The sequence below is a fragment of the Diabrotica undecimpunctata genome, chromosome 7 (genome assembly GCF_040954645.1).
Source record: "Diabrotica undecimpunctata isolate CICGRU chromosome 7, icDiaUnde3, whole genome shotgun sequence".
In the NCBI taxonomy this organism is placed as follows: domain Eukaryota; kingdom Metazoa; phylum Arthropoda; class Insecta; order Coleoptera; family Chrysomelidae; genus Diabrotica; species Diabrotica undecimpunctata.
Window position 1 is genome coordinate 28268382 of NC_092809.1, and position 27162 is coordinate 28295543.

The 27162-nt window shown below is 33.3% G+C and overlaps 1 protein-coding gene across 1 annotated transcript in view; it reads right to left on the reverse strand.

Annotated features, from left to right (window-relative positions):
* Window positions 1-26925, reverse strand: part of LOC140445122 (uncharacterized) — a 40129-nt gene extending 13204 nt beyond the window's left edge. The window contains exons 1-3 of the mRNA XM_072536953.1: window positions 26611-26925; window positions 17323-17621; window positions 8121-8362 (exon numbers count right to left, since the gene is read on the reverse strand). Coding sequence (XP_072393054.1) covers window positions 8121-8362; window positions 17323-17621; window positions 26611-26831 — 762 coding nt within the window. The 5' untranslated portion in view covers window positions 26832-26925. The remainder of the gene's footprint in view (window positions 1-8120; window positions 8363-17322; window positions 17622-26610) is intronic.
* Window positions 26926-27162: the final 237 nt, after the last annotated feature.

Consider the following 27162-nt stretch of genomic DNA (forward strand, 5'->3'; position numbering starts at 1 on the left):
AACGAAAGATTAACATAATAGTCCAGAGATTTGACCTCTAAAATTATCATAAAAACAAGTTAAATTTTGCTAAGAATGTCAATTTTGGGACCCCAGAAAAGATGAAACAAAGTGTACCACTCCTACCCCCCGGCTTCCCTTTACAACGCCCCCTGTAGTGGAAGAAAAGAGTCACGAGTCCATTTTTAATCGGAATTTAGATATGGCGCCATATTTAAGTTTTTTTTTTGGAAAGAACCCAAGCATGGTTTCGTTTGTACAATAACTATCACCGTACAGAAGATATGCTCGGACAAGAAAATAAAGACGGTGACTCATTTTCACTCATCATTTAATTGTGGTCAAAATACCGTACCAGGTGCAGTTTATAATATGAGGTTTACAAGACCTAAACACCGACTATAACCGCTTGAAAATCTTCTGATTACCCTTCGTATCAACCGTGACATTGAGTAAAGTTAGCCAACTGTAGTGTCAACGACAGTACGAGTGTTACTTTTAAGTAATTAATTTGTTGCATATCAAATAACCGAAATAAAGTCATAAAATATATACATTCCATCAAATTCCATCAATCATAAATATTTAGTATGTATACCCTTAGAATAATGGATTATGTTGTAGATATTGTGAAATTCTTAAAAAATGAATTTACGTGGTTAATAAAGAATACAGTTGTCACCTTTATAGAACAATAATCACTTAGACGTTAGTAGCAAATATGGACTAAAAATTAACACTTGTAAAACTGAAGTCATGATAATCAGCAAAGAAAGAATTGAGAGGGTACAGTTTACCATCAACTAAAAAGTAGTAGAACGTGTGCCAAAATACACGTACCTTGGCACTACATTAAATGAGCAGTGGGACCACTCCCAAGAAATAAAAACTCGAATAGAAAAAGCAAAAGCAGAGTTCATCCAAATGTCCAAGCTGTTCAAATCACACAATTTGAATTTAGAACTGACACTCATACTCCTTCAATGTTATATATTCTCCATCTTATTATATGGAGTAGAGTCTTGGACTCTAGCGGAAGCAACAACGAAGAGACTGGAAGCGTTCGAAATGTGGACATATAGAAGAATTCTTAAGATATCATAAATGGACAAAATATTAAATGCCAAAATACTCCAAAAACTTAATAAAGAGAAGGAAATAATGTGAACGGTGAAAAGAAGAAAATTAGAATATTTCGGTCACATCACAAGAAATGAAACAAAATATAACCTGTTAAAATGCATTTCGAAAGGAAAGGTGAGTGGTAAAAGAGGCGTCGGAAGAAGAAGAATATCTTGGCTCAAGAACTTGAGGACCTGGTTTGCGACATCCACTACAGGGTTTTCAAGGCAGCAGCTAATAAGATCATCATTGCCAGAATGATTGCCAACATTCGTAACAGATAGACACCAGAAGAAGAAGAAGTCACTTATCTAATTTAGACTTATTGACTACTTACTATACATAGAGTGCGGTTACAATTTTTAAAATACTAATTTTTATTAACACATTGTTGTAGTATATCCAAAGTCAACTGAACCATGTAAGAAACTGATAACTTTAAGATATAATGACTCCAGTTTAGAGGCAATCGAATTTGTGATTTTTTTTGTAATTATAAAAGCCTTAAGATGTTTTAACTTTCAGGATTTTTTATTTTGTTTCATGAATTTACTCAATAAACACTTTAGTGTTTGCAGAACTAATCAATTAATCATAACTGATAACTGATAACTTTTTAATAATATCAGGAGGCGCAGTTAAAACCTCTAATAATATTTCTTACCATAACTTTTCTTAATTGAAAAAAATTATTAATACAATAATTAATTACTGACTTTTCGATTAAAAGTCAAGTATTATGTAATGGTTTTGATTAATTACAATATAATAATTTATTCTTGATTTTTTTATTAGACATTTAAGTCTTAATAGTTTTGTATTAAATTTTACAATGCGTTTAATGTGTTACTTGTCATTTCGTGATTTTATTTAAGATAAGAAGTACCTATGGCAAATCAATAAATCTAAATTTCACAGCTAACTGTTTAATGTACTCACTTCTAAATAACGAGATATATTTAAATATATTTAACAATAATATATTCTATATCTACGAGTACTTTCCACTATTCACTATATCCTATCAAAAATCGCACACGCTCACTGTGCACTACAGTACGCTACTGACACTCGCTAGATTTGCCAATTTGCAATCCTGCAAATGTATGAGTCACCGTCTTCAATATCTTGTCCGAGTTTAAAAAGGGGAATAATATAAGCTAACGGAGAATAGCGATCAGATCCCTCGCGCTGACGGCTAATAACGATACAGTTCCGTAGCTTCTAACTAAATTTAGATTGTCGTTGGCGTCTGTCTATGCCATCAGTTCTATTCTGTTATCGCTAATCTAACCTATCCGCTGTTATTTCGCAGTTTTCAATAATTTGTTTTTAAGTAAATTTACAACATCAAATGTCACATTCCTTTGAACGAAGGACAACGATTAATTGCTCATATCAATGAATTAGGGGACTACAATGCTCAAAACAAATATTTAACATGTCTTGTCACGGTTGTACCTGTTGGTAGACGGAGAAGCCGAAATCCTGAAGCTGAAACAAGTTTTAAACAATCTTTCTATAGTTATAAAGTTCGGGTAAATGTGAGTGGCTCGTTATAAGATACTGTTGTTTGCTATAAAGCATTTTTGTCTTTACACGGCATCAATAATCGCCGTGTTCAAATCATAAAGAAAAATTTACTCTTGGCGATGCTAAAGAAGATAGTATATATACAGACGAATGTTGAGAATTCCATGGGTACAAAGAGTTACTAATGTTGAGGTACGTCGCATGTGTAAACAAAAAGAATTACTAAGAATAATCAAAGAGAAGAAAATGCAATACTTGGGTCATGAGTTGAGAGGCGAAAGATATGAATTACTTTAGGTTATACTGGAAGGAAAAGTACAGGGCAAAAGATCAGTAGGAAGACGCCAGAACTCATGGCTGAAAGACCTGAGGAGATGGTTCGACCGCTCATCCGCAGAAATCTTTCGCGCAGCAGTTTCCAAAACTACAATTGCCATTTGGATCGCCAACCTTCGAAAGAAGACGGCGCCATGAAAAGAAGAAAGAAGATGGACGGGCGCTCATAAAAACAGACATAATAAGTTGACCGATGAAACAAAAACAATGGTAATGAGCTTTATACAGTCTCTGAAAGAAAGTAGATCTTATTATTCATTACATGATACTAGTAAAATGTATTTACCTGCAGAACTTAATATAGCCAAACTTCATCGAATGTATAATGAGTCACACAATAGTAATAAAACAGGGTTCACTAAATGTCATAAAATATTTGTGATGAATTTCAATATATCGTTCGGCTACCCATGTTAAGATACATGTAGCTCTTGCGACACTTTCAAAGCTAATATTGCAATTACTACGGATAAAATGGCTAACTGCACTAATGAAGAAAACATAAAGTCATTGTCAACAACACTGGAGACATTAGTGCGTGAGAAGACAATCTATTTACGGAAAAGTAAGCATTTTTACTCCCTGAAAAAAAAAATATAGAAAATAATCACGAAAAAACGAGACAATGAAAGCCTTAACGATAGATTACCAAAAAACCTCACCACTCCCAACATCTCTACATCTGATATTTACTATCGCCGCCAACACAACTTCTTATCATTTAATATTCATGTTTTGTCAAATGCACCTTCAGTGTTTTGTACGTATGACGAAAGTGTTGCCCGGAAGGGCGCATTCCTTTTACCAAGGAGTAGTTTCCCATGCCGGTACGAACGAAAGTGATGCGGAATTTGGCAACGATCCACCAATCAACATTTAATCGCAAAATAGATCAGAGTCTAGCTCCTTGATTAAAAATTTAAAGATTTCAAGCACAATATATATTAGCAAACTATTTTTCTTTCATTTGCCACATTAAAAAATCTTAGTAATAAACTGATAATTAAAAATGGGGCAATGATTAGTTTAGGGCACCCATCATAATCAAACTTATATTTGACATTTAACCAAAGAATATAGACGCTTATAAACTTATAAGCTTATAAGCAAAGAATATAGATGCTAAGCGTAGGTATATATTCTTTGTTATTATAAGCGTCTATATTCTTTGATTTAACACAGACTTAAATGGTGTCGGAGTTGCCACATCTTCAGTTTGTTCATATTCTCGCATAATATTATAGAAATGCACATAATATGAAATTATATAAAAATTCATAGAATTTAATTAAATTAAAGATAATAATTAAAAGCATATACAATAAAATTGATTAAAATGATATAAAAAATTAATAGTATTAATTAAATTACCATATAAAAGAGAAACGCATTGAAATTATATAAAAATTCATAGATTTTAATTAATAAAAATTTGTAAGCGCAAATTTTTAATCACTTTGTGAAAAAATGCAATATACAATACAATATTTAAATGCATTTAAAGTAACAGAAATTATTTATGAATGCTGTTTTATACTTATTCAAAACTTGTAGCTTCTCATAACACAAATTATAATATCGTAAAAGTAACTTTATATTTTAAACATTCATATACATATTTTCCAAAAAATATATATATGGCAACACTGTGACGCAATGGCTTGAATAAAATATATTTGGTTATGTTGAGTGCTCTAAATTATACATTGCCCTAAAAATGTATATAATTTTCCTAAACTAAAATAAACGACTTTAAACTTTAAAATTCGATTTGTAAAAATTGAACAAAATGTAACTCTGATCGTTCTTTTCCGTGGCCCTTCATTTATTAGCACTTTTTCTGTAGAATGAACCGTTTCCTCAGAAACAACGTTTGAAGCGCCCGGCAATTTTGAATGTCAGTTACGCGTGCGAATTAAAATATGTATCAACTCGACGGTAAAAATTCGATATCTTTTGATTCGAGTGTGATATCGATAAAAATCAATTTCGTATGCAATTTTTGTATTTTACCACCAATGAAGTCAGTTTCTATAAATCTCTTCAATACAAAAAGGTTGCGCGATTTTTGCCATCTTTTACGATTCTCAGAAGATCAACAAAATGTATCACTTTCATTGACTGGCCGTACTAAAATTTCCATTGTTAGAGCCTAATCTTCAAATGAGACATTTGAAGTATGTCTCAAAATGCAGAATTTAAACTTTTACGTTATAAACAATAGCACGTCACGGGAAATGTCTCCATAAAGATGATATTAGGGGAAGTTTTTCAAAAAACGTGCTTATTTAATTGAAAAGAAGGAGTTTTAAACGATTAGATCGTTTATAATATGAAGTTTAAACTCAACGTTTTCAGGCATATTTCAATCGCTTCACATTTGTTGCTAAACCGAAATTTCATGCTACAAGTTTTGAAGATTAGGCTCTAACAATGGAAATTCCATAGGGACCTTTTAATGAAAGTGATAAATTTTATTGATCTCACGAGAATTATAAAAAATGTCAAAAATCGCGCAACGTTTATTTATTTAACATCTGTATAAAAACTGATTTTAGTTGCGGCAAAATACAATACATGCATACGAAATCTGTCCTCTTTACCTTTAAAACTCGTTTTGATTTTTGTCGATAGGACAGTTTGACGAAAAGATATTGAATTTTTACCGTCAACAAATGTTATTTAAATTGATTTCCGCGCGTAACTGACAGTCAAAAACGCCAGTCTCTTTAAGCTTTGTTTCTGAGAAAACGGTTCATTCTACACAAAAAGTGTTAATAAATATTTTTGTTAAGAATTATCTCAGCTATTTTTTAGTTGAAACATTTTTTTAAACGGCGTACAGATTCTAGGTAAATGCATTTTTCAATTTTTTTGCCTCTTACGAGGGGGATTTTAGGGGAACGTCGGAGGTAGGAGTGGCACAATTATTGGCATATTTTTTGTGATACCAAAATTCTCAGTAAAATTTAGCTTATTCGTATGATTTTTAGATGTTCAGTGGCATTTTTGTCTCTGACAATTGGAGTATAAAACTAGCATCTACCACTAAAATACAGGGTGATTGATTAGTGTGACGAAGCTCGGTAGATCTGTTACAGTAAAAATTACAAAAAAAGTTATTGACAAAAATTGTAGGCAGCTTTAAAATCCACATTTTAAAATTAGTTACAATCTTACATAATGTTCCGTATTGTATGTATTTTGAGAACGATTTCCGAAGTGAAAATTGAAACGTCAATAAACTTATTTTAACCTTCAATTGTGGCTTATTCCCATTAAAATAGTAATATTTCTATAGGCTCTTAAAAGCTCTATCTCTATCTTAGGTTTAAATCATGTCTTCTAAATAGGATTGCTATCTATAAAACGAAGCAAAAAAAATCAGAAAAACACGCAATTTTTCTTTTTTGTTCCACAACTTTTTTCCACGGCAGTATAGGTATGGGCGATGCTTTACAAAAAAAATTTTATTCTTCCTCTTCAAAATAACATTGTGTAAACAACTTTAGGATTCACAGTATTCAAGATACGATTTTTCCAAAATCCGCCACGCACACCATTTTTGTTCCATTTCTCTTATTTTTTGGCAAAACTTTTTCTATAACTCTTTTCTATGCAGTTTTAGATATAGGCAATGGTAAATTAAATAGGAAGAAAAAATAATTGCCTTCAAAACGGTCTACTGTGTACTTTTAATCAAGATTTCTTCAAAATTTTCTGCTTTTAGCAATTTTTTAAAAATTGCGTGCGAAAGCTGTACTCTTTATATTTAAAATCCGTTTTAATTTTTGTCGGTAGGATGACCTGATCAAAAGTTATCGAATTTTTGTCGTCGAGTTTATTCTATTAAAAAAATTGATTTCACACACGGAACACATTTAAAATCGCCGGTCGATTCAAGCGTTGTTTCTGCGAGAACGTTTCATTCTATGGAAAAAGTGCTAATTCACATTTTTCTCCAAAGTCATCTTAGCTACATTTCAAAGGCGGTTTAAGGGGGAAGCCCGAGGGTAGGAGTGGCAAACTTTTTTGCAACTTTTTTGGAGTCTCAAAATGGACATTCTCTCCCAAACACAAATTCACCCTTCTCTCAAAAACTCTACTTTAAATGCTAGCACTCCGCGGTTTTTTCATATTTGGGGGTTTTATTGACCATATGAAACAATAAAAACCCTTTAACGTTGTAGTTTCTTTTTGCTCTATTTTTTTAACATAATCAATAGCCTACTATACACGTCTTTGAGAACGTCTTATAATACCTTTGCAATTAAAGCTTATTATCTTATTTACTCTTGTCTTATTACATTTTTCTTGAATACCACCTTCTTGCATTTGGTGTTTAACTACCAGGATAGAGATAATTTTACTGTAATGAGTATTAAAGACTTCAAGAACTAGTACTAAACAGTGTTACCTCAGTACTGTTAGTACTTACCAATGTATACCAAAAATGGATGTATTTTGGATAATTTCCATCCAAACATTCAACTTTTTTAAGAGGTTGTTCTAACATGGTCACGATAACCAATGATTATTAATATTTCAATACTATCTTTTTCACTAAAATGAACCTACTTTGTTTTTCGTTTTAACACATTTCTTGTACCAAACTCAGTATATCTAGGAATTTTTTTAAAATATCCAAAAATACTCAGTGTGTCTCTTTAAATAAAATAAGTTGAGGGTACTTCAAGTGAAATTGGAAATAAATTACCAGCAAAAAACATGGCATCAGATGTATTATGTGGTATTGTACATGAATGCAAAGTTTCATGAATATCGTTTGTTTCATTTTAAAAATGTATACTTGGTTCCATACTTTATTCCAACTCTGTATAAATATATTAAGAAAACAAATTCCAAAAAAAAAAATTTCATCCTTTAGGAAAGGTTAGAAGTTCAACATGTGTTTTCGTTGACTATTCTCTAATTGACATATTTTATCGACATAACACAACTAAAACTTATGAATATCCAGTTTAAAATTTATTTTCACAAAAGTCATAAAGGGTTAAAAGTGAAAGAAATGTTTAGAATTTCTGAGAAACTAATTAGATATCTAGAATACATCCAATAATCAATATTAATCATAAGACTAGATTGTAGAAAGTAATAAATAAGTATACCTGTAATTCATGATCGGCCTTTCTAACTCGTTTTGATCTAAAGCAACTGCTTGGCAAGGTGTCTCTTCTTTCTGAGGAAACTACTTTCTCTAAAGGTTTTGGTGTATTCAGATCAGTTATAGTATTATATGCATACTCAATTGAATCGATATTAGTCGAAGTATTAGCTGTCACCAATTCGGGTACTGAAGAATACAGATTGAGAATTTTGCTGTTATCGATCTGTTTTAATCTGATAAAACCTAAAAAAAATTTTTATAAATAAACATATTATACACATATAAATATATATATATATACATATATATATATATATATATATATATATATATATATATATATATATATATATATATATATATATATATATATATATATATTGTCATACTTTTTCTTTCCCAACCAAAGAAAAATAAATAAAAATATCCATCGGAATAAAATTTTAAGATATCATTATAAACAAAATGTATATAGTAATTTAAGATAAGATTTAGTGTAGATAAGAATAGAAATTTCGTTTTTTCCGTTTCAAACAAAATTATCAAAAAACCTTTGTTTAGAATTAGAAGACATTTTACCTGTAAGTTAATCTCTTTATTGTTTGTATAGTCGAGTATTAAATGACCATATTTTAATCTTTTGAAATATGTATAAATGATGTATTGAAAAAAACCAATTTTAAAGTAAGCTATTTAGTTTTCTCTGAAACCGAAATTAGGCTTTTCCAAAATCATGGTAAACACAATTTAAGCTTTTTGATTGGACGGTCGTTTTTAAATGGGAATTTGGGAGTCGATGAGGAGACAGGAGAAGTCAGTCATATTTTGGTCATCGAAAGGAAACAGTCGTGTGTCTCAAGATAGGGGTAGTTCGTGAGTTTGGATACCGGCGTAACGAAAAGAAGTGAATAGTTTGAAGAAGGAGATAAATAAGTAGATTAAAAGAGGTCTTTGTATCTACCGTGGGCATTTTATAAAGGATATGTGAAAGTATTCTTACGGCATCAAGTTGACAAAAGGAGGTCCTAGTGTCATAAATAAGTAGCGGAGTTTGGAGAAGTGAATCAGGTGTTTTTGTGTAGTCTGAAGGAGGTTTGCAGAGACGTAAAGAAGGAGCCGAGGTGACAAAGAGCGGAGATCACATCTTTGAGGAGACTGGACTTTTCTGGGTATGTTCCAACATACAACTCAAGAAGAAAATAAGCTGTAAGTGTTTGTACAATTGAATTTTATATCTGTGAAGGATCGGTTTGACATCATGGTCATTAGCATTCAAATTTAAGAACTGAGGTTTTGTTAGGCTAATCAAAAGTTTAAAGTTTTGTTGTTTCTTGTTTCAAGTAAAGAAAATTTTAAGTAAAATTGGTTTTCACGTAATATAAATGTATGTAGCTTTATAATCTTATTATTATAAAAATTTGATTTATTTTCTTGTATGCTGATTGATAAGATAACGACAGAATTTAATAATTGTTTTATTCGTTCATATAAAATAAAGAATCGTAAATCTTTGTAATATAATATATGTGTATTCTTATCCTTTCTTCTCCTACCCGATAAAAGACAACTAGAAAATCTTTTGAATCCATCGAACACAGGTAATATAAGGATTATTTCACTTTTAATAACAAATAAGTTATAATTTTTTTTATTGGCTCAATAAACTAAGATTAAAGTCAAAATAAACAATCATAACAATATATATAGTTTACTGTCTCTTCTAAAACCCATCTGAATGTTGTATACACTTCTTCCCAGTATCCAGTTCACAATGGAGATGGAAACTGATTCATCCATACAGTTTATTATCTGACAAAAATTGACAAAATCCTTATATCAAGAGGAATAAAGACAAGATTTATCCCCCAACAAAAACTTTCATCTCTTGTCCGATCAACCAAAGACAACATTCCAAATGAACAACACAGAGTATGAAATTTTTTGTGCAGACTGCCCCCGATCTGACGTAAGCCAAACAAACCATAGAATCCAAAATAGAATTTATGAATATTTAATATTTCTGTTCGCGATTCCGATTCAATTTCAGCTCTAGGTCTACACCATCTTCATACGGGTTACAAAACTGATTTTGAAACTCCAGAACCATAGCCCAAATCCGCTTCTATAAACCAAGAATTATCCGAGAACCATAGAGATTAAAAAAAGGCCAAATTATCTTAATAAAAGAGTTGACGACATCCGTTATCTTGGACATAGGGACCTCTCAAAGAAAATATCGTCCAGTCCACCTTCCAATCAAAATCCCGCAAAAACATGTCGATCTTTTGCTTGTAAACAATTAGAATAACTTTTTACCCATTGCTTGTAGTACAATTATTTTTTTTATGTTTGGAAAGCTTGAATTTTTTCACAAATTTAAAAAAAAGAAAAGGTTGTCCTAGTGCAATTTGGGACGAAGTTAGTCCCTTTTGTTTAGTAATTCACAGCAGCTTTGTTTATAGCAATTAAGAGATCTAATTAGCGTCATTAGATAGAACATACTTTAAAGTTTTATTGTGCCAAATTCTAAAATGATTGTCTTTTAACGGAATCGTTCGCAAAGCTTCAAAATATAGTCCTTAAAACCGGCCGGCTTTGAAACTGCTGGAGCGATGGAGGGGGAATGAGCTGTTAACTCTATCTCTGGTTCTTGTTTATAGATTTCGGCGTTGATTTTATAAATTTGTATGTAGTTTAAATAAACCATCTAATTTGTTTAAAAAACTTATTTTCCATTGTTTGTTTTTTTTTAGCAATTTTTTAGTTATTTTTTATTGTAAATCATACTTACATATTTATGATTAACATACAACTTCGTAAATAATTTATTGATAAAATAGATTTTATTAAAAAAAAAATATTATCCTATTCAATTATTTTTAAAATTACTATTGGTTTATTTATTGTTGCTATTATAAAAAATTATTGAAAAATTATCAGGTTGGTAATAAATTAGTGAAAAATGGTTAAAAAATATGCCATAGGCAAAAAGTTTTTTTTTTATTCTGCTAGCTTGAACCTTAAGCCAGCAGAATCGCTCCCCTTAAGGGTGGTTTGGTGGTGAATTATTAGGGTGCTAATAAATTAGTGAAATGGGTGAAAAAATATGGCGTAGGTTAAATTGGATTCCGCTCATGTGTCCTCGCTAGCTTAAGGGTCCTGTATTAACCCTTATCCGGGCAAGCTCCCGAGACGCCACTGCTTTTATCATAAACTGATAATTTTTATTGAATTTTATGCATTAATGAATTTGTTTAGAAGTGTGTTTCCGTTAACATAATTATAAGCTATTCAAAATATTCATTATCATTTTTGAAATTAATGAGTAGAAAGAATTTCATTATTTAAGGTCGCAACACGGATCCGTTGGACCCTATTTGTGTTTATATCTAAGGTATGGTGTGTTTTTTAAACTTTTTGTTACAAAATTTAATCTGGCAGGCAGGTAATGATTTTAGATAATCTTTTTGTGATTTATCTAAATGAGTTTTATGGTTCCGGGAATCCAATAATATAATCGTGGAAAGAGATTTTTACCATATGTAATCTATTCTAAATGAATTTTAAAAACTGATAATGATTCTTGGAATGCAATAATATAGTTAAGTATCTGCTATCAATTGTTTGATATCGATTTTAGTGTCGACAACCTAAGCTTATAATGAATTTCAGTGAAAGTAGAAAGAGCGAATTAAATGTTCCGAAAACCATTGTCAGCTGCAGAACTGCAAGAGATTGCCAATAATGTATGGGAACCCTGATGATGAAGAATCTCCTGAAATAGGTGGCACTGGCAGTGACCTTAAAAGACCCTGAAGATCATCTTTCGGAAGCAAGTAAAGAGGATGATCAACAAGTAGTATTGAATGATCTTGAAGAAGAATATGTAGCTACAGTTTCCCGGATTTCAGATTGGATAGTTTTTGAAACTAAGGACGGAATTAACTGAAAGAGTAAACCACAACCGACAGGGCGTTTGTGAACCTTCAACGCAATAAAAAGCAAAATCCACAAAGTAATGTTAGCCCCTTATCAAAGTGTATATGAACCTTTTGTTTGTTTGTAGACGAAAAAATTGTGAACGAAAAAGTGGGCAAACAAAGAAGCCGAAAAAGTACTGGAAATAGAGAACTGGAAATATTACGATTCGACAGAGCTATAATATGACTTTATTGGACTACTACTAACTGCAGGGTATAAGATTTGTTCGATTTGGCCGTTAAGAGGCCTGAACGAAGAAGGAAAGATAAATTAGCAGCAATACGCGATGTATGGAATCAAGTCAACTAAAACTTTCATAAATACTATTTACTAGGAAAAAACATAACGGTAGATGAGCAACTTGTTCCGTATCGAGGAAGGTGTCCTTTTAAGCAATATATGCCTTCAAAGCCATGAAATATGACATGAAAATATGGTGGGGCTGTGACTCAGAAACATATTACCCTTAAGGGGGAGTACCATATACAGGAAAAAACGAAAATACAATAACAAAAGGCCTTGCATCTCAAATTGTAAAGCAAATATAATTATAATTTCAACCGGAATGTTACTTGTAATAACTATTTCATTGATCCTGCTCTTTGACATGAATTACTGGAAAATGCAACTCTGGCGGGCACAGTGAAAACAATTAGAGGTTTGTTCCTGAGAAATTTCGACCAAACAATAACCGTTTAGACAAATCTTTTCGGATTCACTCCAAAAGCATCTCTTGTTTCCTACGTTCCGAAAAAAGGAAAGTGTTTTAGTCCTGTCTACCATACTTTACAATACTGACTGTGAAGGTGACGTTAACAAAAAACTAGATATAATTCTCTATTATAATAGTACAAAAGCTGTCGATAAGCTAAACAAAATGGTTTATAAGTGTATGCGCGAAAGAGAGACTAACCGCTGGCCTTTTACATTTCTTAAGAATATTTTAGACGTGGCTGAGGGAGCCTCATTTATTACTGGACAAATTTACATACAAAATTTAACGAAAACAAAGATGAAAAGCGAAGATTGTTTCTTATAACGACAGCAGAACAACTAGTGTTGCCTCAAATTTTAAGAAGAAAATCAAGGGGACTACATCGGGAAACAAAACAGTGTATTGAAAGATGTTTACAGAAAGTTGATCCACATAATAAAAAGTCAAAACTAGAAAAACCTCCAATTTTAACAAGGAAAAGGTGTCACATGTGCCAATATTCTCTTCTACTTCTTCTTTTTATGTAGCCATAACTCTATCTGTTTTTCAATGTGCCTCCAGTAAGTTGTCTTTCTATCGTTTTCGTGGTCTTCCTACTGATCGCCTTCCTATTGGGGAGCCGTGTCTTGCCGTCTTTACTATTCTGTTTGTTGTTATCCGGCTTATATGATCGTTTCATCCTGCTCTTCTATTTCTTACCCAGTGCTTGATGTTCTCCTCCTTGCATCTACGTTATATATATGTACTTCTTGCTCTGTCTGGTCGTGTTTTACCATAAATATTTTTTTGTGTTTTCATCTCTGCTGTTTCTAACACTATGTTTGTCTTTTCTGCGTTAGGTCGTGTTTCTGCCGCGTATGTCATTATTGGTCTGATAACTGTTTTGTTTATTCTGCCTCTCATTTCTTTCCCGATATTTTTATTTCTCCATATTGTTTCGTTCAGGCAACCTGCGGGTCTATTTGCTCTATTCACTTGATCTTCCACTTCTGTTTAGAGCTTTCCATAGCTAGATAATGTGATGCCTAGATATTTAAAATCCATCACTTGTTCTATTACCTGAACTTCCAGCTCCAATGTACATCTTAGTAAATTTACTGTTATAACCATGCATTTTGTCTTTTTTGGAGAAATTAACATGTAAAATTTTCAGGTGATTATCTTAAATTGGTGTAGGATACGTTGTAAATCATCTTTACTTTGAGAGAGTAGTATCGTCATCTGCATAGCAGATTATTTTATGTTGTTTTTCTCCCATTTGGTATCCTTTTTTTAGTTCTGACTTTTTTTATTATTTCATTCATAAGATAAGAGAGGGTTCAGGGAATCTCCCTGTCGTATCCCATTACCAGCTTCAATTGGGTCGGTTAGTTCTACTTCTACTTTTACTTTTATTGTGTTGTTTTGGTAGATATTTTCGATCGTTTTGATTATTCTTAGAGGTATATCTCTTGCATACAGTAAGTGGATAACGTCCTTTAATTTGACCCGATCAGATGATCTTAAGGTTCACGAAACATAAATATGCCGGTTGGCTATATTCGAATGATTTCTCTTGGACTTGCCTCACTATAAATAGCGTCGGTGCATGATCTTACTGACCTAAAACATTTTCCTTCTGTTAGTGTTATAATTTCATTCAGTTTATTTGTTATCACTTTGGTTGTTAATTTTAGTGTTGTGTTTATTAACTTAATTCCTCTGTAATTTTCTGGGTCCAATTTGTCACCCTTTTGGAAGAGAGGTATTAGGATGCTTGATCTCCATTCTTAAGGAATTCTGTTTTTTATATTATTTTTTAGACTAGTTTTAATAGTTGTTTGGTCAGATCTGGTCCTCCGTACTTTAGGAGTTCGTTTAATAATCTATCCTCTTCTTACGTTTTTCTATTTTTTAATTTTTTTACAGGAACAAAAAGAATACTACATTGTGGTGGACAAATAACATCGCCAATGCAGTACACAACAAGAAACAAGCATATCAAAAGTGGCTACAAACAAATGATCCAGATGATAGACGAACATATGCAAGATCAAACAGAGAAGTAAAAAAATTTAGTAACTAAAGCAAAAAATATTTCCTGGGAAAGTAAACGCGAAGAACTCAACAGATATATAGGGTCAACAAGATCAAGAGAAGCATGGAAAACGGTAAAAAATCTGAGAACAAACAGAAAAGAAACGAGTAGAATTGATTTAATGGAAAAAAGATCTTGGATCAAACACTACTCACAACTTTTGACTGAAACAAGACCTCAATTCACGAACATCTGTACAACAACATATGAACTGGAATTCAGTGAAGACGATGAAATAACAGTACAGTAAGTCGAGAATGCAATACAAATTCTAAAAAATTGGAAGTCATGCGGACCACAAGGTATACCAAATGAATTATTAAAATATAGCCCACAAGTATTACGGGAATTACTGGCGTATGTCTTCACCTTATTCTATAATGGACACGACTTACCACAGGAGTGGACAAAAGCACATATTAACAACATCTACAAAAAAGGAGATAGAAAGAATTGTTCAAACTACAGGGGGGTAAGTGTCATAAATTCACTCTCAAGACTGTATTCTCAAGAAAAATAATAAAAAACAAAATTGAAAAAGAGATGACAGATGTTGAAGAACAGAATGGCGACTCGTGCAGGCAGATCCTGTATGGACAGTATATTCTCTCTAAAGCAAGTTATCGAGAAAAGATTAGCCCACAACCTTTCAACTTATATAGTCTTTATAGATCTGACAAAGGCATACGATAGTGTACCACTTTCAATGCTTTGGGTAGCAATGGAAAAAGAAGGAATAAGCAAAAAAATTTACAAGCAGTACAACAGCTCTACAAAAATATGACGGCAAACATTAAAACTGGAAATAGATTAACTAGAGAAATTCCTATTAGTAAGGGCCTAAAGCAAGGCTGCTGCATAGCACCTACACTCTTCAAAATATATCTAAATAAGGCACTCTCAGTGTGGAGAAGAAAGTGCTGTAATATGGGCATCCCAATCGGAGATGATAAATTGTACACGATACACTTCGCTGACGACCAAGCCATTCTAGCTGAAGACGAGAGTGATGTAGACTACATGCTTAGAAAACTGAAAAATGAGTATACCAAATGGAGCCTCACAATTAATATACAAAAAACTGAGTACTTAGTTGTAGGAGAAAAACCAGAAAGCCTACAAATCGAAATGGTAACTATAAAACCAAAAGACAATTTTAAATACTTGGGAGTCCAAATAACATCAAAAGCAGGAAGTAGCGAAGAAATACACTCCAGGATTGGCCAAGCAAGATCAGCCACCAGACAGCTACACGGACTATTATGAAATAAAAAAATAACCAAAGAAAATAAAAGAATAATCTATAAAACAATAATAGAAAGTATTAGGCTGTACGGCGCCGAACTCTGGGAAATAAACCAAAGAAACAAATCAAAAATTAAGGCCATGAAAATAAACTACTGGAGATGATGTTGCCAGCTCACTAGACTTGATAGGGTGAGAAACGAAGATATTCTTAGAGAAATGGAAATCGATCTAGACATAATAGACACAATCAAAGCCAAAAGACTTAACTGGTATGGACACCTTCAGAGAATGCCTGAAAATAGATGGCCAAAAAAAATAGAAAAATGGACTCCACCAACTAGAAGAAAACGAAGTAGACCAAGACGATCCTGGAGAGACGATGTCGACGATGCAATGACCGCCAGAGATCTAACAACTGAAGATTGCTTCGACAGAAAACGCTGGACATTAGGATGCGAGAAGCGGCGCCAGCTGTAGAAGACTCGCTTGTTATATATAGGAAAAATATTGGAATAGGAAATGAAGGACTTAAAGAACTTCAGATAAAAACCCAGAAATAAAAATGCATAAATTGAACCTTTACCTAGGTGCCTGCAAAACAAGAAGTGATTATACGTAGAGCTGACTGGTAAAAGAACATATTTATTTCCACATTTTGTGAACGCCGGAAGGCGACAGTGGAACCTTACTGAATTAAGGCAAAACGCTTTTCGGCGACACGTGGCAGCGAATGTATTTTTACTTAACTTAGTACATCATTTTGGTTAACTCTGTACAAATAAATATTCAAATAGTACATCGTTGCAAAGGCGATTAGGAGACCTTTCAAATAAGGTATCTCGTGACCTCGGTTTGTACTTAAAAAATTCGTCGATTATGTCATTACGCTAATACTGATGACGTAATGTCCAACATATATAGCAATTAATGAATATTTAAAAATTAAAATATTTTAAAATAAAATATTTTAAGATTTGTTTAAAAGTCGTCTGTTTCTAAAATAATGAATTTATTCCATACTTTTGCATCATACTGTATGAATATATACATTAATTTAAGCAGATACAACGCAGACATATCAAAAGCTTCATCAGTAGACATATTGGTCAAATGTATTTAGAAGATAATATGTAAAAATATTATTTTAATTAAAATTACTTAAAACAAACTCATAAATATTACCTTTCCGACTAGACTCTTCTATTCTTACTTGATAAGCTGGTTTATCGATAGAAGTGTATTGAGGAACATCCATGCTGCTGATAACTTCCACCGCGTCACTGACAATGAACAACCGTCTTGGTAAAAGATTCTTGGCGGAATGTTTCTCAATACCATGTAAAGGTCTATATTTCATGTTGTTGTTTACGGTTTCAAACAATGAATCGGGGCAAATACACTCCATGGACTCATTTTGGAGTAGATTTTTGTTTAGGTCTTTCTCTAATTTGTTATTAATGCTAGTAGATCTTTGAACATCTCTAAAATTTAAAAGGAGAATAAAAATGATGATCCTGTTTCAGTAATGTAAATACAAACTTTTATAAAAAGATCTTTCTTATTTATGAATATTCGAAAATGTACAATCTTTGAAGTGCGATTAGGATATCAATGACTTAACTGCAACTAATACACACTTTACACTACATGATTTATCATGTGATTTGTCATATGATTTGGTCATAAGTGAAATTTACATGTTTACTGTGTGATTTGTCATATGATTTTATCATAAGCACTGTCATGCGGCTCATCATAGCTTGTCACAGGAGAATAGGACGGTACCTATTCCGCATGATAAAATAATATAATTTTCGGTAATAATACGGGTAACACCAACATATTTAACCCATGAAGGACTGGAGTTGCCATATGGCAACACTGGTATTGACGTACGAATCTTATTATTTTGAGGTTATGTTAGTTTGTTTTGTTTCCAAGAACGTGCCGGTCTGCAGAAAATAAGTGATTTGAAGATATACACCTAACAAAAACTTAATTCGTTGGTGTTTGTGAGATTTTATAGTCACCGTTTTTGATAGTTGTAAAAATGGATATAAGATTTGTGTAAGTAGCTCAATTTGTCAATTACTTCTGAATAACTATTACATCTAAGTGGCTAAAGTAACAATTATGCTCTAATAGAAAGGTCATTTTCCCTCGGTGAATATTTGACAACCCTTGAAAAAAAGCGATCTTTTACAATATTTTGTTTTTATTCATCGCGTTGCCATATGGCAACGCTAGTATCTACAGGCATCTTGTTTTTTCAGGCGGGGTTTCTCTCTACAAGATGCTTTGAACATGGTTTACGAAGATGACGTCAACGTTAGAAATATTTATTTTGAGCCCCCAAATATTGGAGACCTCACTGATGAAGATTCTGGCGAGGAGGATGGGGGAGGATTCATCGACAATCTGTCTAGAAAACAGCTGGAAGCAAATGTTGAGGTGCAAATGTATGGCGAAGAAGCAGACAAGGAGGATGACGACATCGAAGAAGATGCAGTTCAAGCGATGGGTATTTCCCAGGAAAGCAGCGGAAGTTTCATCCCACAAACTACCTCTCAAGTGAAGAAAATTGAATACGAGTCCCTAAATTGGATAACGGGTGATTTGGTCGACAATGCCGCTAGTTTCCCAGAATATAGCTACGAACCATTCAATACGTTGATACCTGTCAAGATGTTCGAATATTTTTCGACGAGGATATAATTAGTTACATTCTCAACCAATGCACGAGTTATGCACTACAGAAGAACTTTCCCGACCCCAAAATTTCCGCAGGAGAAATGAGGTGTTTCTTTGCCATTTTGATTCTATCGGGGTATAATTGGCTCCCGGAAAAAAAATTTTACTGGGATACGAAAGGCGATATGGGTAATGCAATGGTCATGAACGCTATGCGAAGAGATCGGTTCCTTACAATTTGGCGTTTTTTCCACCTTGCAAATAATGAAGCCATCGATGAAAGGGACAAATATTACAAGATCAGACCCTTGCCCAGAGGGCAAAAAATGGTACTGGAGCTTGATTACCTGGATGCTAGATGCGACTATACAAAATGCGTGGGTGCTACATAAAAAATCCGGCAACAAGTTGACACAGTTAGAGTTTAGGCGTGAAATTGTGCAAGCCTATCTGACCAAATACGGAGTGCCTGCAAAACAAGGTGGCCGACCGTCTAGTTCACTCTCAAGTCGTTCCTTTCATAGAGTATCTGATGATATTAGATACGATGGAGTTGGGCATTTACTGGAACCAGTACCAAATAAAATGAAAATTAGGTGTGCAGGTGAAGAATGCAGGTCGATCATGAGAACAAGATGCGCCAAATGTGAAGTAGGTTTGTGCACAAAGTGTAATGTTAAATTTCATACACAGCTATAAAAAGTTTTTTGCCGATTATCTCTCAATTTCATAGAATATTTTTTACTTTTATTTCATTCGGTTAATGTAGCCATAGGAACCTAGCGTTGCCATTTGGCAACAGGCAATATTTTTAGGTTTTAATATATTTAATAATTATTTTTGTCTTTTTCTAAGTAAGCTTTGTCCATTCATAAGAGTTATTTGTATCATTTATGTAAAATAAAGATTTTCGAAAACTTCGTCCTTCATGGGTTAAATATCGCGTCTTATTCTTATGTCAATTCAGTAACATTCTCTGACCCAGAGACAACATTCTTTATTTATTTATTTATTTTTTGTTTGTTGCATCGATATTGAACCTATTATCTAATGTGTGCTATTGTGTCGTATTTTTCTTTTATTATTTATTTAGTTTATTTTATTCTTAGTTTAGTGTTTTATAGTCGTCTTAGTCATAATTTTAGTTCAGTTTCTTTATTAATTATTTTTAATTTGGTATAATATCAACACTAAATTTGATATACCCTGTCCACGATTTCTTTGTAAGAGCCACCTGCAATCCCAAAGGCGTCTGATCTTTTTCTTCTTACTGCTGTACGCTGTACGCAGTTGTTGCCGGCGTATTATTATTAAAAGTCGAGAAGCCAATGCAATCAAAGATTTATTTTCCATTATAATTGTTTCAAAATCTAATACAAGTTGATACCTATACTGTGTCTAATATCTCTATTACCATAAACAAAAAAAAATCAATAAAACCTCACTCATTGTCACTCATATCATAAGTCATAACTTATTTATCATGCAATGTAAACACGATATTTTAAAACATCATAGAAACGAGGAATCATAACAAATCTCCTATGATATTCTCATATGATAAAATCATGTAGTGTAAAGTCTACTTAAGCTACTAAATTTTTCAATATTTTATTTTGCGTTCATTAGAATCATCCGCATGGCACATACATTTTAAGAAAATATCGTAAACCACAGGCCCCTAAATAATTAATTCCGTTAAAACAATAATTCATATCAGAGTTAATTATTTTATTGCCAAAATGTTGTAAACCAAAGTTCCTTATTTGGTGAGTCATGTGCTGTGTAAGTTTTTATGATTTTGTACAAAAAGGTACATATGTGAAATTATGAATATAATTTCAGTTAATGAGAATTCAGAATCGCATGCACTAATGGATTATTTGTGTGGACCTTAGAAATCTACTTCATCCTTGAACGGCAATGTAGATATACAAAGTATTCCTGCTTTTTATGTACCTATATGGGACAGCAGAGCTAGTGAAAAAAAATGGGTACAGTCGAATTGTCTGCCAAGATCTGACCTGAAATCTGGTGATGCAAATATTGTACATCAACCATTTCTTGACAAAAAAACATTATATTTCCACCTCTACCTATGAATTTGGGTCTCGTGAAACAATTCGTTCAAACTTCGACAAACTCGTTCGAGATTTCCTAGCCTGTCTTTTGATTTACAAAGCACCTGACGAAAGTAGTCCACAGAGCAGAAGAGAGAACCGCGGCATTAATAAAAATTATGCCAAACATCGGAGGTCCAAGTACCCTCAAAAGAAGCATCTACCTTCAGGTTGTACATTGTACCCTCTTATCTGACGCCTCCAGATGGTGCGAAGCCTTGAGAAGGGCTAAATATAAAGAACTGTTTACAAAGGTACAAAGAAAGCCTCTACTAAAGATAGCAAGCGCGTACCGGACTACTTCTACAAGCCTTATAGGTCATAACAAGTACGCTCCACATTCATCTCGTAGCTAAAAAAAGAGAAACTCTATATAATAGAGAAAACAGTCATCTACCAGAAATAAATGTTAATACCTGATGTGGTTACATGGTCCAATGGTTGGTTTAGAAGGTTAAATTACTATTTTACATAATTTCTCACCGGCCACGACTCCTTTAGGTCAGTGGTTCCCAACCTTTTTCCCATGATCGCCCCCTTAGACAAGTTTCACCAGTTATGAATACTACAATCGCCCCCCCACCCCTCCTAATTAAATTAAAACAAATAATGAGTCTGTACAAAAGGTAAGTATCCATATTTATTTATTTTTACATTTCGTAAAATGATAAATGGTTATATGTGTGTAAAAGAATTGTTAATGGCTTCCTTGGGTCTGGTGTCCCTCACATAATCTCTTTATGTCTGGCTCAATGTTGTTTAATAACAACCTCAAATCCCCTCTGTCTATTATGTCGAGCCTATTTCTTTGTCTGTTTTTCAATATACACACAGAACTAAAACCTTTCTCCACTAGATATGTTGTGGGGAATGCAAATAATAATAATTTGATTGCATTCCACAAGATTTAATACACTTCTTTTATCCGCGGCCAAAATCTTTCGTACCCACACTCCCGAGACAAACTTTCAATTTCAATATCTTGTCTCAAATCAATCAAGTTTTCTTGAAGAGAAGGACATACCGTTGAAACTTCCACGCTGAAAGGATTGATAAACCAAGTCTTTCAGACTAGTCAAATCTTTTAATCGGGACTGCAGATCTTCTTTCAGTGTTTGAAGGTGGAGGCAGTATATTTGAAGATCCTCAGAATCACCACAAGAAGATTTCAAGTTGGGGAATTTGGTCAGATCTCTTCTCTGCATATTTTCTTCAAAAATAGATAGTTTGTCAATGAATGCTCCGACTACTTCGCTTTGGCCATATTTATGTTCTTCCCCTGTAGTTGCAGGTTCATTTCATTTAATTTATGAAAAAAATCTAATAAATAAGCGATGTCATTTCGTTTCTCTTGTAGTTATATACTCAGTGTGGGGTCAGTAGTATTAAGAAATTCAATAACAGTATCGATGAGACTGAATAACCGCCTTAAGCAATTGCCTTTAGAAAGCCAGCGGACTTCCGTATGTAGTAGTAATGTATTAAATATCACATCATTTTCTTCACAAAGTGTACGAAATATTCGATCATTCTTTGGTTTTGCTTTAATTTTATTTACCGCATCTATGACAATTCGAAGAGAATCGTGTAACCTCCCACTCAAATTCTTGGCAGCCAAATGCTATCTGTGAATGACGCAGTGAACACACAAAATTCCAGGTACTGCTTGTTTCAGATGTGCAATAAATCCCCGATGGCGTCCTGTCATTGCTGCTGCACCGTCAGTAGCACAGGTGATCATATTTAATAAGGAAACCTCTTTTTCCTCAAAAAATCTCTTAACGACCTCAAATATGAAAGATCCTTTTGCATCAGTAATCAGACTTCTAACAAACAGCATTTCCTCAGCCATTTCTCCATTGTCGTCAATGAATCGGATATATGACAGCAGCAAAGCTGTGCTCTCAGGGTACTCTCGTCAAGTTGCACAGTAAACTCTCTGCTTTTCAATTTGTTGCAGAGAACATCTTTACCGTTCTCTTCAAGTGATCCATAAGCCGAAATGGCTTCATAGCTTCGTTTGACAAAGATTTTGCACAAATGAGACACAATGGTAGATTCTTATTTCCTGGCAATTCAATGAATCCATATTTCAAATTCTCCGTTGAGTACTGCCGGCACTTTTTTTTTTAGGTGCTGACATTTTGAGAGCAAAACAAAAGAGTAATTAATTACACCTTATTGAGAAGTCAAAGAATAAAAACACTATCTAGCAATTCTCAATAAATAATTATATTGCCACGCGTCGACGTCTCTGTCCGAATTCTAACATTCTGACTAATAATGATTTTAATATTGTGACGCCTCGTGTTTGATAAGATAAGTGGTTATGTCCGAATTGAAAGACAGACTTAACAGTTTCACAAATAAATCACAATATCTTTATTAAAATAACAATTCACTGAACACAATGACTATCAGTTGAAACAAAACAACTTTATATACCACACTACAAAACTAGGGAACGAAAGAGTCCACATTTGAAGTGACGACAACCGACAAACGTACTTCTCATCATTCTTATTTCACTTCTCTCTCTTTCTCTTTTGTGCGGATGATCGCACAATACGAAAGCTCGATCAAAGGAGAATGCAGAATTCGTTATAATGTATAATTATAACGATAATGTATAGAATTAAATTGTACTATGATTCATAGCTCTCTGTGACTAGACGAGATGTTTGTGTTATTATTACCTGCATTGGTATACACATATTTACTTTTTATTATCCTATGGATATCCGATCGAAAGTATTGTATTTTTATTCTCTTTTCTTATTTTTCTCAATTACCCATTTCTCGTTTTCCGGATGCTAAACGCCCCCCTTATCGCCCCCTTTTCTCTGTCGCCCTCCATATCGCCCCCTGAATATCTCAAACCGCCCCCCGGGGGGTGATCGCCCCCAGGTTGGGAATCACTGCTTTAGGTCGTACATGTATAAAATAAAGAAGACCACAAATGATTTGTGCATTGATTATGGCGTCATAGATGACACAGAGCACTACATTTTTATTTAGACTATTTTGTTATGTTACTGTCGGCCTAATTACGCAAATAATAAAAAAAAGAGACGCTAGAAAGAGCGAGACAGGAACAGGGTAGATGAGGTAACAAATTACATATAGTGCGGTCATGGACCCTTACAGCCCGGCCGCCCGACAGAATAGACGGCACCTTTACAGCCAGATCTATAATTATATTACGTAGGATGTTTTCACGACCTCGTGTACATTCTTTTTTATTTTTACATTCCTCTTTGTCAGGCCACATACATCCGCACTTTTATCATCCCATTTATTTTATTTATCGTATGGCAATTACAACACATTTAGAACAAATACACAAACACTAGTAATATAGGTATTTGACATACTTTAAATAGTTACAAACAAACATCAAGTGTATTTATATAATTAATTGACTCTGAAGTTGCAAACAGGAAGTCTTCAGGGCTACCATTGTAGGATCTTGAGGGACACTCTTGAATAATGTGGTCGATGGTTTGGTTCTCCCCACAGTCACATTGAGGAGACGGGTTCTTTCCCCATTTATGTAGCATGTATGCACATCTGCCATGTCTGGTTCGGATCCTATTTAGAGTGGACCATGTTTTGCGTGCAAGATCAAAACCTGGTGGCTTGTGGGTAATGCAGGGCATGTTATTTTGCCATTCGTTCCATTCTTGTTTATCATCCCATATTTTGTCTATTTACAATACTGTCTAAGTGGTTCTTGTCGTCTTTAGATAAGAATCTTCTTCCAGTTTTTCACTCGAATTCCCACACTACGCAAGGCATCCCAATGTTTCATTCACCGATTGAACTCGTCTGGATGTGCCTTGTCCGAAGAAGGGGTGGTTTTAGATGGTAGACGACAGGACAAGGGTGCATGCGGCGCATATAATCCATACTTTGGACGCTATATCCTAGCATGCGTACCTCTCAGGATTGAATCCAAAATCCAACATTCCCTAGTCAGTTTAGAACCTTTCCACTTCAGTCCGAAAAAAGCCTGTCATTTGAAAAAATAACAGCCGATGTTTTTGATGGTCAACAGATTTAGCAGCTTCTTAAAGATGCTTATATCACCGGAATAATGCCAAAAATTGAAAAGAAAGCTTGGTTTGCTTTTAAAAACATTGTTAAAGATTTTCTTGGAAATATAGGAACACAGAGTTACATTATCTACATGTCAATAGACAAAAAATAGAACAAATAACTTTTTAAAAATATCTAGTAGTTAACATCAACAGTGAGTACAACCCAAAAAAAAGAAATCATATCAAGAATTGAACAAGCAGTGAATGCATTCATGACCATGAAGACATTTTAACAAGATCAGTCTAAAGTAATTACTATTTAAATGGGAATAAGCCACAATTAAGTGTTAAAGTAAGTTTATTGTCGTTTCAATTTCCACTTCGGAAATCGTTCTCAAAATACAAACATTATTAAATTAAATAAATTTTGTTTTTTTGTTACTTGGTGAAAAATTCTTGTAAAAAGTACTGATAATACATATTTTCAACTAAATAATGAATTCTATAAACAAAATTTTGGTCTAGCAGTGATCAGTCTAAAGATATCAACTGGGATGATCAGATGCTACCTCTGATTTTCTTATAGATCTTACCTACGGATGCAAAACTTGGACAACGGACTTTCAAACTGAAAAAGGAATACAGGTCTTTAAGATGTATGTATACAGGAGGATACTGCGAATTTCATGGATATAAAAGATCTTGAACTACAAAAAGAACTATTAAACATCACCATAGAAAGAGAAATGCGGTACTTGGATCACGTAATAAGAGGTGAAAGATATGAGCTAGTTCGATTTATATTGGAGGGTAAAATACATGGTAGGTCAGTAGGAAGACGGCAGAATTTAAAGTTAAAGGACTTGAGGAAGTGATTTGACCGCCAATATGCAGATGCTGCCTTTTCAAAAACTAAAATTGTAAATCTTCGGAAGGAGATAGGCATGGCTATAAGAGTGTTGAAATACGTGGACAGAAATTAAATAATATCAATTGGTAAAACTTTAGCTTAAGTATTAGACTGAATTAGTGGAAATACAATTTCTTAATGATTTTTATGGCCAGATTACAAAAGATATTATTATACATAATTAAAAGATACTACTTCGATTAAAATTGATCTGAAACTTCCGTTATTTCGACATTTGAACAAATAATGGTGTCAATAAAGGTGAGAAGATTATAAATGACAACTCAATCATTTAATAAATTGCAATTTAATAAATTTAATTAAGAAAAAATCAAATTGTTAGCTGTAAAGGTAGAGGTACTGAACAACTAATTATCTAAGATAGAGAGAAAAACCTATTACTATTAGACACATATATGTAAAAGATATTAATAATAATAACTACTTGAACATCTTTACAAGACCATGCAGAAAGCTGTACTACTCTCAACGTCCAGATGTGTACGAAAATTTTTGGGAGATACTCCAGCATACCAAGTCACCTAGGGCTCGATAACACGGAAAGAGTTCCACCAGAGCCCAATCCTTTTGATACCGTAGGTATCTGGGATAAGTGAATTTTCCTCTTAGAGGGAGTGTGAGCCGTGTGGCTAAATCTGAATATAAATACTTTTAAAAATATGTATGTTAATCTAGGTATATACATTACCTTCGGTAATTTTCAAAAAATTGCACTGTCATGAGTAAATTATTTAACAGGAAAACATCTGGTATATCCCTATATTCCTTTTTCATTGAATCGATAATTTGTTCATCATATCGTATCACTGAATCAACCCTATCCGAACCCCCGCCGTTATTTCTGATTTCTACTTCCGACGGTCTGGGAAAATCAGGATCGGTTTCTTTTGAGCAACAATTGTTGCCCATTTTTGTTATTTATTCACTAATACGAATAATCATTTAAAAACGCCCTACGTTAATGTTACTTAAACTTTCGCATTACTACTACGGAGATCTTCACAATAATGAGATAAGATATAAGTAACAAAAAATATTAGGTTATGATTAAGAAGCTTATCTCAATATTAGAATATTTATCTATTGTTTTGATTTTGAAATTGTTCTTAGATTATCCGAATTAAAAATATGATTTTCTATTATTTAAACGTGTCTAATATTGTTTCCGATTATATCGCTGATAGTGTATAGTAGGGGAAAGTCGGGTAAAATGGTCCCCCAACCTATTTCTCATAATTTT